The sequence below is a fragment of the Staurois parvus genome, unplaced genomic scaffold, assembly GCF_062004578.1.
Source record: "Staurois parvus isolate SC_StPar_1 unplaced genomic scaffold, SC_StPar_1.0 ptg000049l, whole genome shotgun sequence".
Lineage (NCBI taxonomy): Eukaryota > Metazoa > Chordata > Amphibia > Anura > Ranidae > Staurois > Staurois parvus.
The window spans coordinates 1354962-1368788 of record NW_028317845.1 but is presented as its reverse complement, the minus strand read 5'-3'; the positions used below and the strand labels follow the sequence as shown (position 1 = coordinate 1368788).

The window sequence follows — 13827 nt, the reverse complement described above, 5'->3', positions numbered from 1 at the left end:
ATGGCCGAGGACACAGCAGGAGGACAGCGCGGGACCGCGGGACAAGGTAAGTGATCCAGGGATCCCAGAGCAACGCTGCAGTGTAATCCCGAGTGTAGCTCAGGGTTACCGCTTCTGGTACTGAAACTTAACCCCGAGCTACACTCGGGAATACCTTCAGGGGGGTTAAATCCCCAAACGACGTAAATGACATTGGCTGTATGATGTGCGATATTTTTTAATAATTTTTTTTAATAAAGGACTTGTCAGAAACTGTGTTTGTGGTTTTTTTTTTACTACTGACTGTTTTTGGTGACTGATTAGGGGCACTGTGTACACCTTACTCATTAACATGGAAGGGTGGGTGGTATCTGGGGGGGCTCCTTATTGTTAACTGCTTCCACGCCGCCCTATAACAGAAATACTGCTACAGGGTGGCACGGGTGTGCAAAATCATATAGATGTGTGTGTATATATAATATACATATATATATATATATATATATATATATATATATAAGTGTGTGTGTGTGTGATTTTGCAGTCCCAGGTAGGGGGCGCACGCATGCCCTACCCACGCCGCCATTCTCGGCCTGGGTTGTCAATCACCGGGTCCCACCCTGTGATTCCTCGCCGGCACCAGGTGATCTCCGAGGAATTCCGATAGGGGAGAGACCTGTATGCAAACAATGCATATCTCTCCCATCAGCTCCTGCACACTGCTTTGTATGGCTCTGCATAGCAGAGCCATACAAAGCAGTGTGCTTACAGTGTACCACTGCACACTCCCTGCCCAGAGCTATTACTACAGTGTCAGTGCTTTTTATTAGCACTGATCACTGTATTGGTGTCACTGGGGATGTCAGGGACACCAAGTCAGTGACCAGCACAGTGTTACATGACCAATTCTTATTTCAAGTCAGTTCCCCCCAGTATCAGAATGCCCGCCACAGTCCCACTGTAAGTCACTGATCGCTGCCATTACTAGTAACAAAAAAAAAAAAACATTTCCAGTATCTATACCACCATTTTGTAAGTGCTATAACTTTTACATAAACCAATTCAGTTACATGTATTGGGATTTTTTTTTATCAAAGACATGTAGCAGAATACATTTTGGCCGAAATTTATGATGCAATTTGATTTTTTAATTTTTTTTACTAGACATGTTTAATAGCAAAAAGTAAAAAAAAATAGTTTTTTCTCAAAATTGCTGGTCTTTTTTTGTTTATAGTGCAAAAAATAAAAATCTGCACAGGCTGTATAATAATATACAAAGGAGAATCTGGGAAACATCAGATTAGATTTAGGGCTCATGTACAGTGCAGCTGATAAACTGATGTTCAGGAGCTGTTCAGTGTTTTTTTCAGCAGCCCCTGAACTTTCCCCAATGTTTTCCTATGTGTCCATGGTCATTTACAGTCGTTAGTTTGAACGCACCAAACTTGTGTTCAGATTTTACCGGCGTTTCAAACACCAAACGTTTGTAAACACGGTTAACTGTGTTTATAAGCGTTTGCGCTTAGTAGCGTTTTTTAACTGTTCCATGTTCAGATGCTGTCTAGAGCCTTTTTTCATCATCAGAAATGCATGCAAAGTGTTTTCTGTGTATTCAAATGCGCCCAGTACACCAGTGCAGTCAGTTCCAGGTTTTGCGTGAAGGAAAATATAGTAGAACGTGTTGCATTATGCTCATGATGGGATCTATTGTGAATACAACCAGAAAAGACAGGTCATCTCGGCAAATACTACTCTCTCTGCTTCTGCTCTATTTCTCTCAAAATGTCTGAAATAGTTAATTATTTACTATTTTTCAGTGCATTCTGGGCATTTGGGAGGGTCTCCTGAGGTTTATTTTAAAACGCTTCTAAACGCGGTATGCAAACACGGCTAAACTGATGTTTTTTAACCTACGTTTTCCAGCAGTTTCCATCATTCAGAAGTTTTCCAAGCGCCCCGTGTGCATGAACCCTTAATGCTTCATGCTGCGCACCGAGAACATGATTATAAAAAAGAGGGTTCAATATCACGTTCCAACAGGCGCCTTAATTATTTTCAGTGTGGAGGCCAAAATAATATCTTTTGGCGCATGCGCCTGAAGACTGGTGATCTGACCGCTCACTTACTGTGCGCGCATCCGTTGCTTTAGCCACGCCCCTTTTCTCTGCTGCTCTGTTGCCGGGAGATTTGCGCTGCAGGTGTATCATTTCTGCTTGGAGTTTGGAGAGGAGAGGAGTGAGGAGTGCGGCGCTCAGCGTGTGATTGAAAATGTTTCGCCAAATGATTTTCGTGTTTCTTCTGCTTTTTCTGGCAGTTTCATCAGGTATGTACATAGACTGGAACCTAGAATTAACTACAAGATGACTTTCCTTTCACTGAATTCGGCACATTTTCCCGCGGGATTTGTACGGAGTTCATGTTGGAAGCAGTACTTCTTATCTCCGGGTGTTCTGTGATTTGATTTCCATCCTTTGCTGTGTTGGTAGTGTTGCACTTAGCATGGGTTTTGTGATGTACATGTATTAGATCCGGGATATTCTCCCCTATAGATTTCACAAAGGTGACCCCCTAGGAAAAGATATGTTTATTTTTACAATACTGTAGTCAGTATTATACAGGATTTATATATTGCTAACAGTTTGCTCAGCATGTTATAAATTGATTTGTGTGATCAGGGGTGACGATTGGTTTTACACATTATATAGCAGCCTACCCTTAATGGCGGACCGCGGTCCACATCCAGACCAACTAACTGCCCAGTCTAGACTGTCAGCGCAACATTCTGCTGTGCTGGATCCTCACTAACCCCAGGTTCACACCTAAGCGGTTTCTGCAGCGTTTTGCAGAAATGCACTGCAGTCCATTTAACATGATTTCCTATGGAACGTGTTCACATCTGTGTGTTTTCACCCGATGCATTTTTGGAAAGGGTCAGGGACTTTTTTAAACGCAAAAAGTTGTGTTTTTGGTTCTATAGACTCATATGGAAACGCTGCATGTAGTGTGTTTTTGATTCGTTTTGCGTTTTAATCTGCCTAGCAAGAAGAAAAAAATCAAAAAACGCATGTGCAAAAACGCAAAAAGCACTACAGAAACGTATCAGATGCAAACTCCCTATCAGAGTGCCCCCATACAAGTAATGTCACTGGTTGCTATGACACCTGCGGTCCTGGCCTAGCCTGTGAACCTAGCCTAAGGCATAGATTATCCCTATCAGAGTGCCCCCATACACGTAATGTCACTGGTTGCTATGACACTGCAGTCCTGGCCTAGCCTGTGAACCTAGCCTAAGGCATAGATTATCCCTATCAGAGTGCCCCCATACAAGTAATGTCACTGGTTGCTATGACACTGCAGTCCTGGCCTAGCCTGTGAACCTAGCCTAAGGCATAGGTTATCCCTATCAGAGTGCCCCCATACAAGTAATGTCACTGGTTGCTATGACACCTGAGGCCCTGGCCTAGCCTGTGAACCTAGCCTAAGGCATAGGTTATCCCTATCAGAGTGCCCCCATACAAGTAATGTCACTTGTTGCTATGACACTGCAGTCCTGGCCTAGCCTGTGAACCTAGCCTAAGGCATAGGTTATCCCTATCAGAGTGCCCCCATACAAGTAATGTCACTGGTTGCTATGACACCTGAGGCCCTGGCCTAGCCTGTGAACCTAGCCTAAGGTATAGGTTATCCCTATCAGAGTGCCCCCATACAAGTAATGTCACTGGTTGCTATGACACCTGCAGTCCTGGCCTAGCCTGTGAACCTAACCTAAGGCATAGGTTATCCCTATCAGAGTGCCCCCCATACAAGTAATGTCACTGGTTGCTGTGACACCTGCGGTCCTGGCCTAGCCTGTGAACCTAGCCTAAGGTATACGTTCACATCTATGCACTATTCAGTGCGTTTTCAGAAACGCACTATACTCCATTTAGCCTTCGTTCCTATAGGTCACATTCACATACATGCAGTTGTCACCTGTGCGTTTTTGGAAAGGAGCAGGGACTTTTTCTACATTGCAGCATGGTGCGTTTTTGACACCATAGACTGCAATGGAATCACATAAAAAATGTATGAAAGCACATGAAACATGCATGTACATGCATATTTGGTGTATTTGTTTTTGATGTGTTTTCCTGCAACAGACATCTCCCCGTCAACATGAACGCATCCCAAAAATGCAAAAGTACATTAAAATTGCATCAAAAATGTACCTGAAAAACACAAATGAGTCAGAAAAACAGAACGACAACAACCAGCATAGGTTTGGACCTAGTCTTGCAGTCATTGGTTGCCAGGACCGCAGGTGTCATAGCAACCAGTGACATTACTTGTGTAGGGACACCTGATGTATGGGGGAAATTGATGTTAGGGGGTACTCTGATGGGGACACATTATGTAAGGGGGGGACTGTTTGATGGGGGAAACTGATATGAGTGTATTCTGATTGGGGTTACTGTTTTATGAGGTTACTCCGATAAAGACACCTGATGTAATGGAGGACTCTGATGTATTCTGTAATGTCTATAGGTATAAAAGCTTAGACCACAGGGTTTCTGACTTTGCTTTTAAAGTGTTACTAAACCCACAACAGTAAAATCAGTCTTTATATGCAGTAAAGCATGCTTGCTATACTCACTGTGGAACTTAAGTGGTTAATCCTCTGCATTGTGTAAAAAGGCTGTTTGATCCTGACTTCTCTGATCCTCCCCTTTTTCCAGTGTTTCCCTCTTATCTCCTGATAAGACCTATCATGTGGAGAAACTGCACATGCTCTATTTGGTGTGTATTGCTAGAGAGTTTTTATTTTTCTTGTGAGAGTTCATGTGATTATTAGGCTACATGCACACAGGGTGTTTTAATAACGCTGGTAACGTTAGCTGTGTAAAATCATGTTAAAATGTGAGTTTTTTTTAGAGTTTTTGTATTAGATTTTAGTGGTGTTTTGCTGCATTTTATTTTTTTTTGCAGTTTAATTTTTTAGAGGTTTTGTATTTTGACCAAAAAATACATTTTTTTTTGTCCAAAAACAGTGGTTTGACGCATTTACAGCTAAAAAAACTCCTCTAGAAATCCACTAGTTCTGAGTTTTTTTTTTTTCAGCCAAAAGTTGATTGCAGTCTGTGTGCATGGATACATAGGATAACATGCTGAGGAGTTTTTGGCTTTTGATGGGTTTTTTTTTGCTACAACCAGTAAACCGCAGTTGTAAAAACGTCCAGTGTGCATGAGGTCTAAAAATGAAAATGTGAGCTTAATAAGAAAAAAAAATGACATACTGTACATGATACAGTCTGCCACTAGTATTAACACTTTTTTTTTTTCTGAATTCCCCCATAACATAGTTTATTACCTGGTGATCTGACCAGTAAGTCTGTTGTTTTTCAGCTTACTGTAACAAACCAAGCTGTCCAGCAAAAGTGGCATTTGGAAGGCTAAAACAAACTATGTAACACTGACAGGGTGCCTACAATAGTCAGCTTTTTTCCTATTATGTAAAACCTTTATCTGAAAAGGGAAAAAAAAACAATTGACATAACTGCTTAATAAGTGTTAGCTTGAGTTGGGTTTTATAGTATTAGTCATTACAGTAACGTCCATCTAAATCTACTAGTCCATCCAACATTACCTTCTCAACTGATTGACAGTGCTGCTGTCCATAGGTGGCTTCAGTGCTCCTCCATAGATACAATGGGGGAGTGAATGTAGCCACCCTAATACAGGAGGTGTATTACTGGCTGATCACCAGGTTAAAATAAAATAAATAAATGCTTGGGGAAAAAAATGAATGCAGCCACCACATTCAATGGTTGATAAACTGCAATATATTACATTTTGTCTTTGAGGCTCATAGTAGTGATACTATACAACCAATGTTTTTCACATTCAAGCAACAAGTCGGGATGTAGGGGTTGCCAACTATGAGATTTTCACTTTGTTATTAGGGCCTAATTTCCCTTTCTACTGGCTGCGTCATACCTAGATGCCATTTTTCTTTCCAATAAGAGTGCTTTTACAGGCCACTAGGTGGTGAGGATATTGGTACTTGGTAGGCTTTATCTCAGATGTCAGGGAAAATTGAACTCCCAGCAACAAAGTGACACTAAATCAGAGAGGCACACAAAAGAAGCTTTCTGGTTATCAAGCATATTTCTCATTTTAAAAGCTTTACCCCAGGTTCACACCTAAGTGTTTTGCAGAAACAAACTACAGTCCATTTAACATGATTTCCTATGGACACATTCACATCTTCGTGTTTTCACCAGGTGTGTTTTTTGGAAAGGGACAGGGACTTTTTTAAACGCAAAAAGTAGTGTTTTTGGTTCTATAGACTTCAATGGAAATGCTGCAGAAAAGCAAGTAGTGCATTTTTGCTGCGTTTTGCATTTTAATCTGCCTAGCAACAAGAAAAACAAAACCTGCTTGTGCAAAAACGCAAAACGCACTGTAGAAATGGATCATATGCAAACTGCATAGGTGTGAACCTAGCCTTAATGCGAAGGGCATTTATCATGGCTAACAGGTTCACTGTAATCTGTTTTTTTTAGAATGACTTTATTCCCTGTCTCTGCCTCTGCTGATATGTAGGTGAAATGGTCAAATAGGGGAAGGATATGCTAGACCTGGATGGCTGGGGTTCAGAATTGTGCAGTGTCATAACATTACTAAGGTGGAAGGAAGGGCTACTTATTTTCTAGTTTTGGGCATCTGTATGACTCCTGTAGTAGTTTTGGTGCATTTAAATTAATTGTTTGTTTTTTTTTTCTCTCAACAGCCATGAAAATTACGGACATTCAAATGGATGATGAGATAAACATTCATACCGGATCGCGACTGATAATCCCGTGCAGCTTTCATGTGAGTGGACCCATTGAGAGTAGAGACATCACTTTGGAATGGGACAAAACAGAAGAAGGTGGAATGTACACCAGCCTAATCTACCTAACTGTAAGCAAAACTACTGTTCTCCTGAGAGAGAAACTCCATGACACAAGGGTGCAATTATTTATCTCTCGTGTGCACCATGGGAATTGCTCCTTAGCCATAGACAGTGTCAGTGAGGATGACAGTGGAATATATGAGCTCCATTTGAAGATCAATGGGTTTACAAACAATCATATTCCAAAAGTTAGAATCAATATCTACGATCAAACTGAAGAGACAGGTAAGTCTTCTAGAATAAAGCTGGCCATACATGGATCGAAATTGGGCTAGTTCAGCAGGGACCAGGCCAAATTCAATCTATGGGTATTGTGGTTGTACAGAAGTTGATCTGCACAATTGTTAGATTTTCCGCACTCGATCAGAACTGCAGGTTATAACCTGCAACACTGATCAGTGTACTTTGATGGCAGGGAAGTCTCCCTGCTGTCTGAATACAGCACCTCATTGGGGAAGATTCCCCTTTCCACACTTTTGAAATAGAGTTGGGTCAGGAGTGCTCAACCTCTTGAAGAGCATGGGTCACTTAAGTGATTTGATAACCATTCGCTGGCTACAAAGAAATGAAATAGTTCAGAATTTCAAATGTTTTTATTTTAAATCAGGATCAACAATTTCCATAGGACCATTTCCCATTGGATGTATACCCACTGTTTAATCACAATTCCAAAAATCAAATTTTTATTAACCAAAACACAATTAGCTCTGGTTCACACCAGTGCATCAGAACGATTTCAAAGCCGCAAATCAGTGCGTTCTGGATGTGTGATTTCATTGTGGCTTGTGACTTCATTTAACAGAAGTCAATGCAAGTTGCAATTAAATGACAGAATAGTAGCACAGGAACCTTTTTAAAGTTACAGCGACTCGATTTGATTGATTTGTTCTGTTGCTGAAAATAAGGTGCGACTTGTCATGTGATTTTTGAACTGTCAAAATGCATGACAAATCACATTGGTGTGAACCAAGGCTTAATCCCACTCACGCTCAGTTGTGACCAGCCAAAAAAGCTCCAAACCAGTGTTGCATGCAGCCTTCACTATATCAGGGTCTTTGTAGTCATCCCTTGAATTGCCAAAACAAGGACTGTGGACAAATTAAATAGTTCACGTCTGGATACGTCCTTGGGAGTATTCCAGTCAGGCTTCATGAGGTACATAAATGGCCTACATCTATAGCAAGGGAATTATTCAACTTTAGTCAGAGACACACAGTTTATTATCCAGAGATCGGCAGGTTTTTGGTAAAGGTGAACTAACACTTTAAACAAAAAACAGACCAGGGAAGCACATGCCCTAGTAGGGCAATAAACTTCTTTATTAAGTAAAGCTAAAATGACATATAATGCACTTACATGCTTTCGGAATGATACCAAACTCATCACACAGCTGTGAGAATCCACTTCCAGAACCCTTGTATGGATGCCAGTCTCTAAGCCGCTGGAAGAATGTTTTGCAACTTCAGAATGAATGCAAAGTGTTCCTTAATTGGACAAGGTGCAGAATGTTATGTCACCACCCCACCTAGTCCAGAGAACACTTTGCGTTCATCCAGAAAAGGCAAAGTGTTCTCTGCATGGTGCCCACGCATTACGGTGTCTGCTTCTATGATTTTCATTTACTATGGAATATCTTGCTGGAGAATGGTTATCTGTCGGCAAAAAAAGGTTAAAAGATCACGATTACCAACTTTTCTTACCATTTGTGAATTTACTATGCAGGGGATGCTCAGGCTAGTTTTTCCTTTACAACTATTTATTTTATCTCTACAGGAATCTCTCCAATTGAAATGGATAACCTTCGATTCTTGGTGAATAATGAGACCGATGGCAACGCACAGGATTCACTTGACCAAGAGGACTCTACAGATGCTGCCACTGGAACCAGCCAGCCAGATGCTGCCACTGGGACCAGCCAGCGAGATGCTGCCACTGGGACCAGCCAGCGAGATGCTGCCACTGGGACCAGCCAGACAGTGATTGAAGAGGAAATTCAGCATGAAATGGCCAATAATGGCATGATCTCTCCGTTGGACACTCAGAACCATCAAGGGAGTGGCCTGTATTTTGACATGCTTTTACAGAGTTTGGTTAAAAAAGGTCTAATCTCTTACTTTGCCATCCCAGTGGTAATAGGCCTTGTTGTTGTAATATTGGCCTGCATAGGAGGATGCTACTTAGGGTAAGTGCAGCACTTTCATACAAATCTTACTAAAAACATTCGGGGAGATTTACTGAACTGGTGCACTCAGAATCTGATGCAGCTGTGCATGGTAGCCAATTGGCTTCTAAATTCAGCTTATTCAATTAAGTTTTGACAAAACCTGGAAGCTGATTGGTTTCTATGCCGAGCTCCACCAGATTTTGAACCTTGCAGCTTTAGTAAATCACCCCCATAGTCTTATGGTGGCCATACACAAAATGATTAGTGTAAAATTGTATTTTTGATAGATTTATTGGCTGATTGGAAATATGATCTGAAAAATCAAAAAGCTTGTTTCACGCACCATACACTTAAAGTGGCGATCCACCCAAAAGTGGTAGCTCTACATATCTTCTTCATCCCCCCTCCGCTGCCACATTTAGCACCTATTGGGGGGCGAGTACCTAGTTTTGACAGGTACCTGCTCCCACTTCCGCAAGTTCAGCCCCCTCTCCTCCTCATCCCCCCCCCCCCCCGCAACCCTCTGGGACTTTTTACAGGTCCCAGAAAACTGCTGCCCATGCGCAGTAGGAAACCCGCTGTGAAGAGTCAAGGTTTCACTGCTGGTTTTCTGCTGCTTTTCCTTAGTCAGCAGCTCCAGCACCCAGCTGCTGACTTTTAATTTTTGGGAGGGGGGCCGGAACTACTTCTCTTCAAGGATTATATTGCATTTATCTGCTTTCCTACAATCAGATTTTCCTGTTCAGGCCAGAATACTTTTTTTTAAATCAATCGGTGTCTTTATGATAATATATAGATCCGATCATATTATCCAATTCTGTGAAGAATCATTTGATCAGATTGCTGATGGCCACCATAAGCCATAACTCCTGTTTGCATTTTGACAAGCATATCTGATTTCTCCTAGCCTCTCTGATGTATTTTCCGACATGACAGATTAGGCTGAACCCTGGGTAGACTGCTAAATACACAGATGTCATAGATGCTGTATAAAAGTTGTTATACCTTTCAAATGGTTTGTATTTCTGTCCATCCAGCTCTGAGATTTACACAGCCCTGCCACACAGCACAGCTCTGGCAGTGAAAGAGATCTGGATTTTTTTTTCTGCTGTAGATCAGCAACACTTCAGCCTGTGACCAGACATTGAAAAGAGTAGCAGAAAATTGATGAAGTCATTACTTTGTCACGCTTCTCTTTCTTCCTATCAGCATGCTGTTTGCACTTGCAGCACAACTAATTGGCTCCTTGTGGTCCCTATTCCTACCTTAGTCTAACCTCTGCTGTACAGAGACCGCAAGAGGCTGATACCAAGTAAAATTCAGGTACTCCCTATACAGCAGCGCTTAGACTGGAGCTGTGCTTCTGATAGTTACACAGCTTGCATTAAAAAACTACATGTAATGACCAAGTGTTGGATTTTTAGACACATATAATACTTCTTCTAGTGTCTTGAGGCGATTATGAATGAAAGAGCCATTGAAATAAAAAAATGAAGTGTGATTTTATTCTATCACACAATGGTGTCAAATAAACAATGTAAAGCGTATTATGAACAGTTCCATGTAGATAAAACTACTGTAAAAATAACAAACAAACGATAAAGTCACCATTATATGTCATGGCTGTTCTGTCCTTCATGTCCTTGTCCGTCTCAATGACTTTGTGTAGAAGCCGGACGTGACTATATTGTAGCCGGAAGTGATCTCAGTATGCACCTGTTGCAGCTTCTCAGACGTGTGTATGCAAGAGTCATGTAGCGTGTAAGTGTGAGTCTCCTTGTCCGATGTCTCATGGTCTTTTATGAGGCAAATGTACGTCATAGTTAGTGATCTTAATACCTTCTATGGAAATTATTACTGCTTAGCAAAGCCATTTCATATAAGGAAAGGATGCTATACATATGATGTTTGATGGACAGGAACATATGTATGCTGATGACCCTCAGCTATATATTTAAAGAATAGTATAGCTTAAGAACATATCAATGTATAATCACTAAACTATATATGTATCAATGTTAGAGACGTATACTAAATACACACAGATACTATTAAAATACATAATGTAATAGTAAGTCACTTCTAATAACCTTGAAATATGCTACCAGCCTAAATATAGTATACTCAGCCTTCAGCTGGTATATACTATCTCAGCTTAACTTGTATATCTTTTGGTCTCAGCTATAATTGAAGAATAGTAAATACTACCATTTGTCAAAGACCATTCACACATATTAATATTAATTATGACTAATCATAAAAACCAAATATTTTGCAAGCTTGCCATCAATATAAGTGCCGAATCATAATTTAGATTTAACACAAAGCCAAGGATCCAAGGGGCTGCAAAAGAACAAATAGATTGAATTGAATGAGGTACTTGAAGGGTCCTTGCTACCCTGGAGATATTTTATGCCAAGTCAAGTTTCGGTCCACACAAAACTGATATCTCAGTGTATGCTGAGCAGGGCCATCGAACCCCTCGTGTATCACATTGTATTGTTTTCGTACTGTCGCATATTCTGCCTCCCTTTGTAATGTACAGTGCTGAGCGAACTGTTGGCACTTTATAAATACTGTACAGCGTAAAGTGGATTTTTAAATTTAATGTTTGTTTTCTGTTTTTACCTACACAGAATTCGGTGGTATAACTGCTGTATAAAGCCTGAAAACCAGTACAAGGCTATGGAAGAGGGACGTCTGGTAACAAATCAGTCGGAAAACCAGAACAACCCAAGAGGATCAGAAGAGACTACAATAAGCATGTCCACGGATCTATCTTCGATACCACCAGAAAGGACTACTGTTCTTAATATGCCAACACTTTCCACAGATTCAGAATCCTGCCCATCATACACCGTCACTATGACTTTAGAAGAAGATGGACATCCTGCCCAACAGACTGACATGCTGCCCAACGTACATGTAGTGGCAGGGCAGGGAGCAGTCTGTGGAGATAGGGCAGTGAACAGTATGGAGTAGCAGGGCAAGGGATGTGTATACGTGCATCTGCAGGGTGGTGAATGCTTCTGCCACCTAGGATTGGCTGTTGTGTTTGACAGCTTACTGTTGAATTAGCTCGGGCAGAATCGGACTTGTATTAAATAACACAAAAAACAGCGCAAACATTAAATAAATAAAAATAATCAAATAAATGTCCGTGCAAAAATATATATATAATATTTCAAACATAAGTCCTTATTTTCCCAAAAGGATTTTCAAAACAATGTTCCAAAATGTGCTTCCACCTAATCACCATGTGAAAAATAATATTGACAGCACTCACCAGATGGAGGTGAGTAATAAGCCTCATAGGATATAAGGGATCCTATAGCCCCTCAGGAGGAACTCAAATCGCCTTCACCCTGCTTAGATACAGCAATCGACTCCACTCTACTTCTCCATGGAATCCTCAATGTGCAAGGAAAGAAAGGCTACATAGTGTAATACTGCCACTCAATACCATATAAATCCATAGAATAAGGACACTCACATGTTTCAATAAAATAACAGGCCTTGTTTAATAGCCTCAAAGGAAGAAGTTTCCAAATTGTAAATATAGGGATCTCACGCTTTTAGGATCACTGTAGAGGATGACCAGCTTTCCACCTCAAAAATGGCTGTTTGAACCGCAAAAGTCGGCGTGCGTTCCAAATACCAGAAGTGACGTAGGCCAAGAAGACAGCAGCCCGGAAGTGCGTCAACACGTTTCGCCCCACCCACAGGGCGTTTTCAAGACACCACCTTCAGTATCTGGCCGTCTTTTATGCCCCTTAGGGAGAGCTCTCATCCATCTCCTATGCAAATTAATAGAAACTACCTCCCACTACCACACCTGATCATTAAACCATTATAATTACCATACAAAGTACCCACCCTCTGATCTTACCTCATCCTCTATATACTCAGCGTGAGAACCCTTCACAACTTAAATACAAGACAATGATCCGCAATTAAAACAATGAAACAAAATTCCTCATAAATATAAATACAAATCACCATATATTCCAATTATCTTTAATACTCTCTGGGAAATAATGAAAGAATAAAAATGTATTATAAATTAAGAAAAAAAAAATAATAATAATATTAAATAAAAAAATTCATTAAAAATAAAATAAAAAATAATAAGAAAAGTAAAACAATGAAAAAAAAATAAAGCAAATATAAATAAAAAAAATAAAATAAAAAAATATATATATAAAAAAACAAATGTACATATGTAGATCACAATTCCTTAAAAATCTCTGAAATATTTTGAAGCTATAGCACCACAAAACTCTATTGGATACAACCATGAACTTTTCACTAAGTAGAGTGTCTGAAACCACCCACAACTACACTATTAATGGTCTCAGTCAATCCACTCACCAATTGGATAAGAAACAATGTCAATCTCTGCATTTAAACCTTTGGGGGCCAATGTCCCCATATTATAAATCCACTTAGTTTCATTTTGTGAGATGCCTATCAACATATCTCCCCCTCTCCATGGCGTTTCCACTCTATCTATACCACAGAATTTTAGACAAGTTGGGTCCCTATTGTGACAAACCCTAAAGTGATGTGATAAACTGTGATACTTAAATCCTTTTTTGATGTTTCTGATATGCTCACCTAATCTCACAGATAATTTTCTAGTAGTTCTTCCTATATATTGAAGGTTACAAGAACATTCAAGCACATAGGTAACATGGTTAGTGTCACATGAAATAAACTTCTTAATTTTATAGGATGAACCCTTAGAGCT

At 40.3% G+C, this 13827-nt stretch overlaps 1 protein-coding gene across 1 annotated transcript; it reads left to right on the top strand.

The window, feature by feature from the left end:
- LOC149470253 (uncharacterized) lies at positions 1–12246 on the top strand. Its single transcript, XM_089665999.1, has 6 exons — positions 1–46; positions 2294–2302; positions 6749–7138; positions 8687–8804; positions 8883–9095; positions 11714–12246. Exons 1-6 carry the CDS (start codon positions 1–3, stop codon positions 12057–12059), a joined length of 1122 nt encoding a protein of 373 aa, XP_089522125.1. The 3' UTR covers positions 12060–12246.
- The last annotated feature ends 1581 nt before the right edge of the window (positions 12247–13827 follow it).

Bases quoted from the DNA above. Each gene is read 5' to 3' on its own strand.
- LOC149470253 (XM_089665999.1), top strand. From the start codon at position 1: ATGGCCGAGGACACAGCAGGAGGACAGCGCGGGACCGCGGGACAAG. The intron at 7,139-8,686 runs GTAAGTCTTCTA...TTATCTCTACAG, and splicing joins CGATCAAACTGAAGAGACAG to GAATCTCTCCAATTGAAATG. The intron at 8,805-8,882 runs GCCAGATGCTGC...CACTGGGACCAG, and splicing joins GCTGCCACTGGAACCAGCCA to CCAGACAGTGATTGAAGAGG.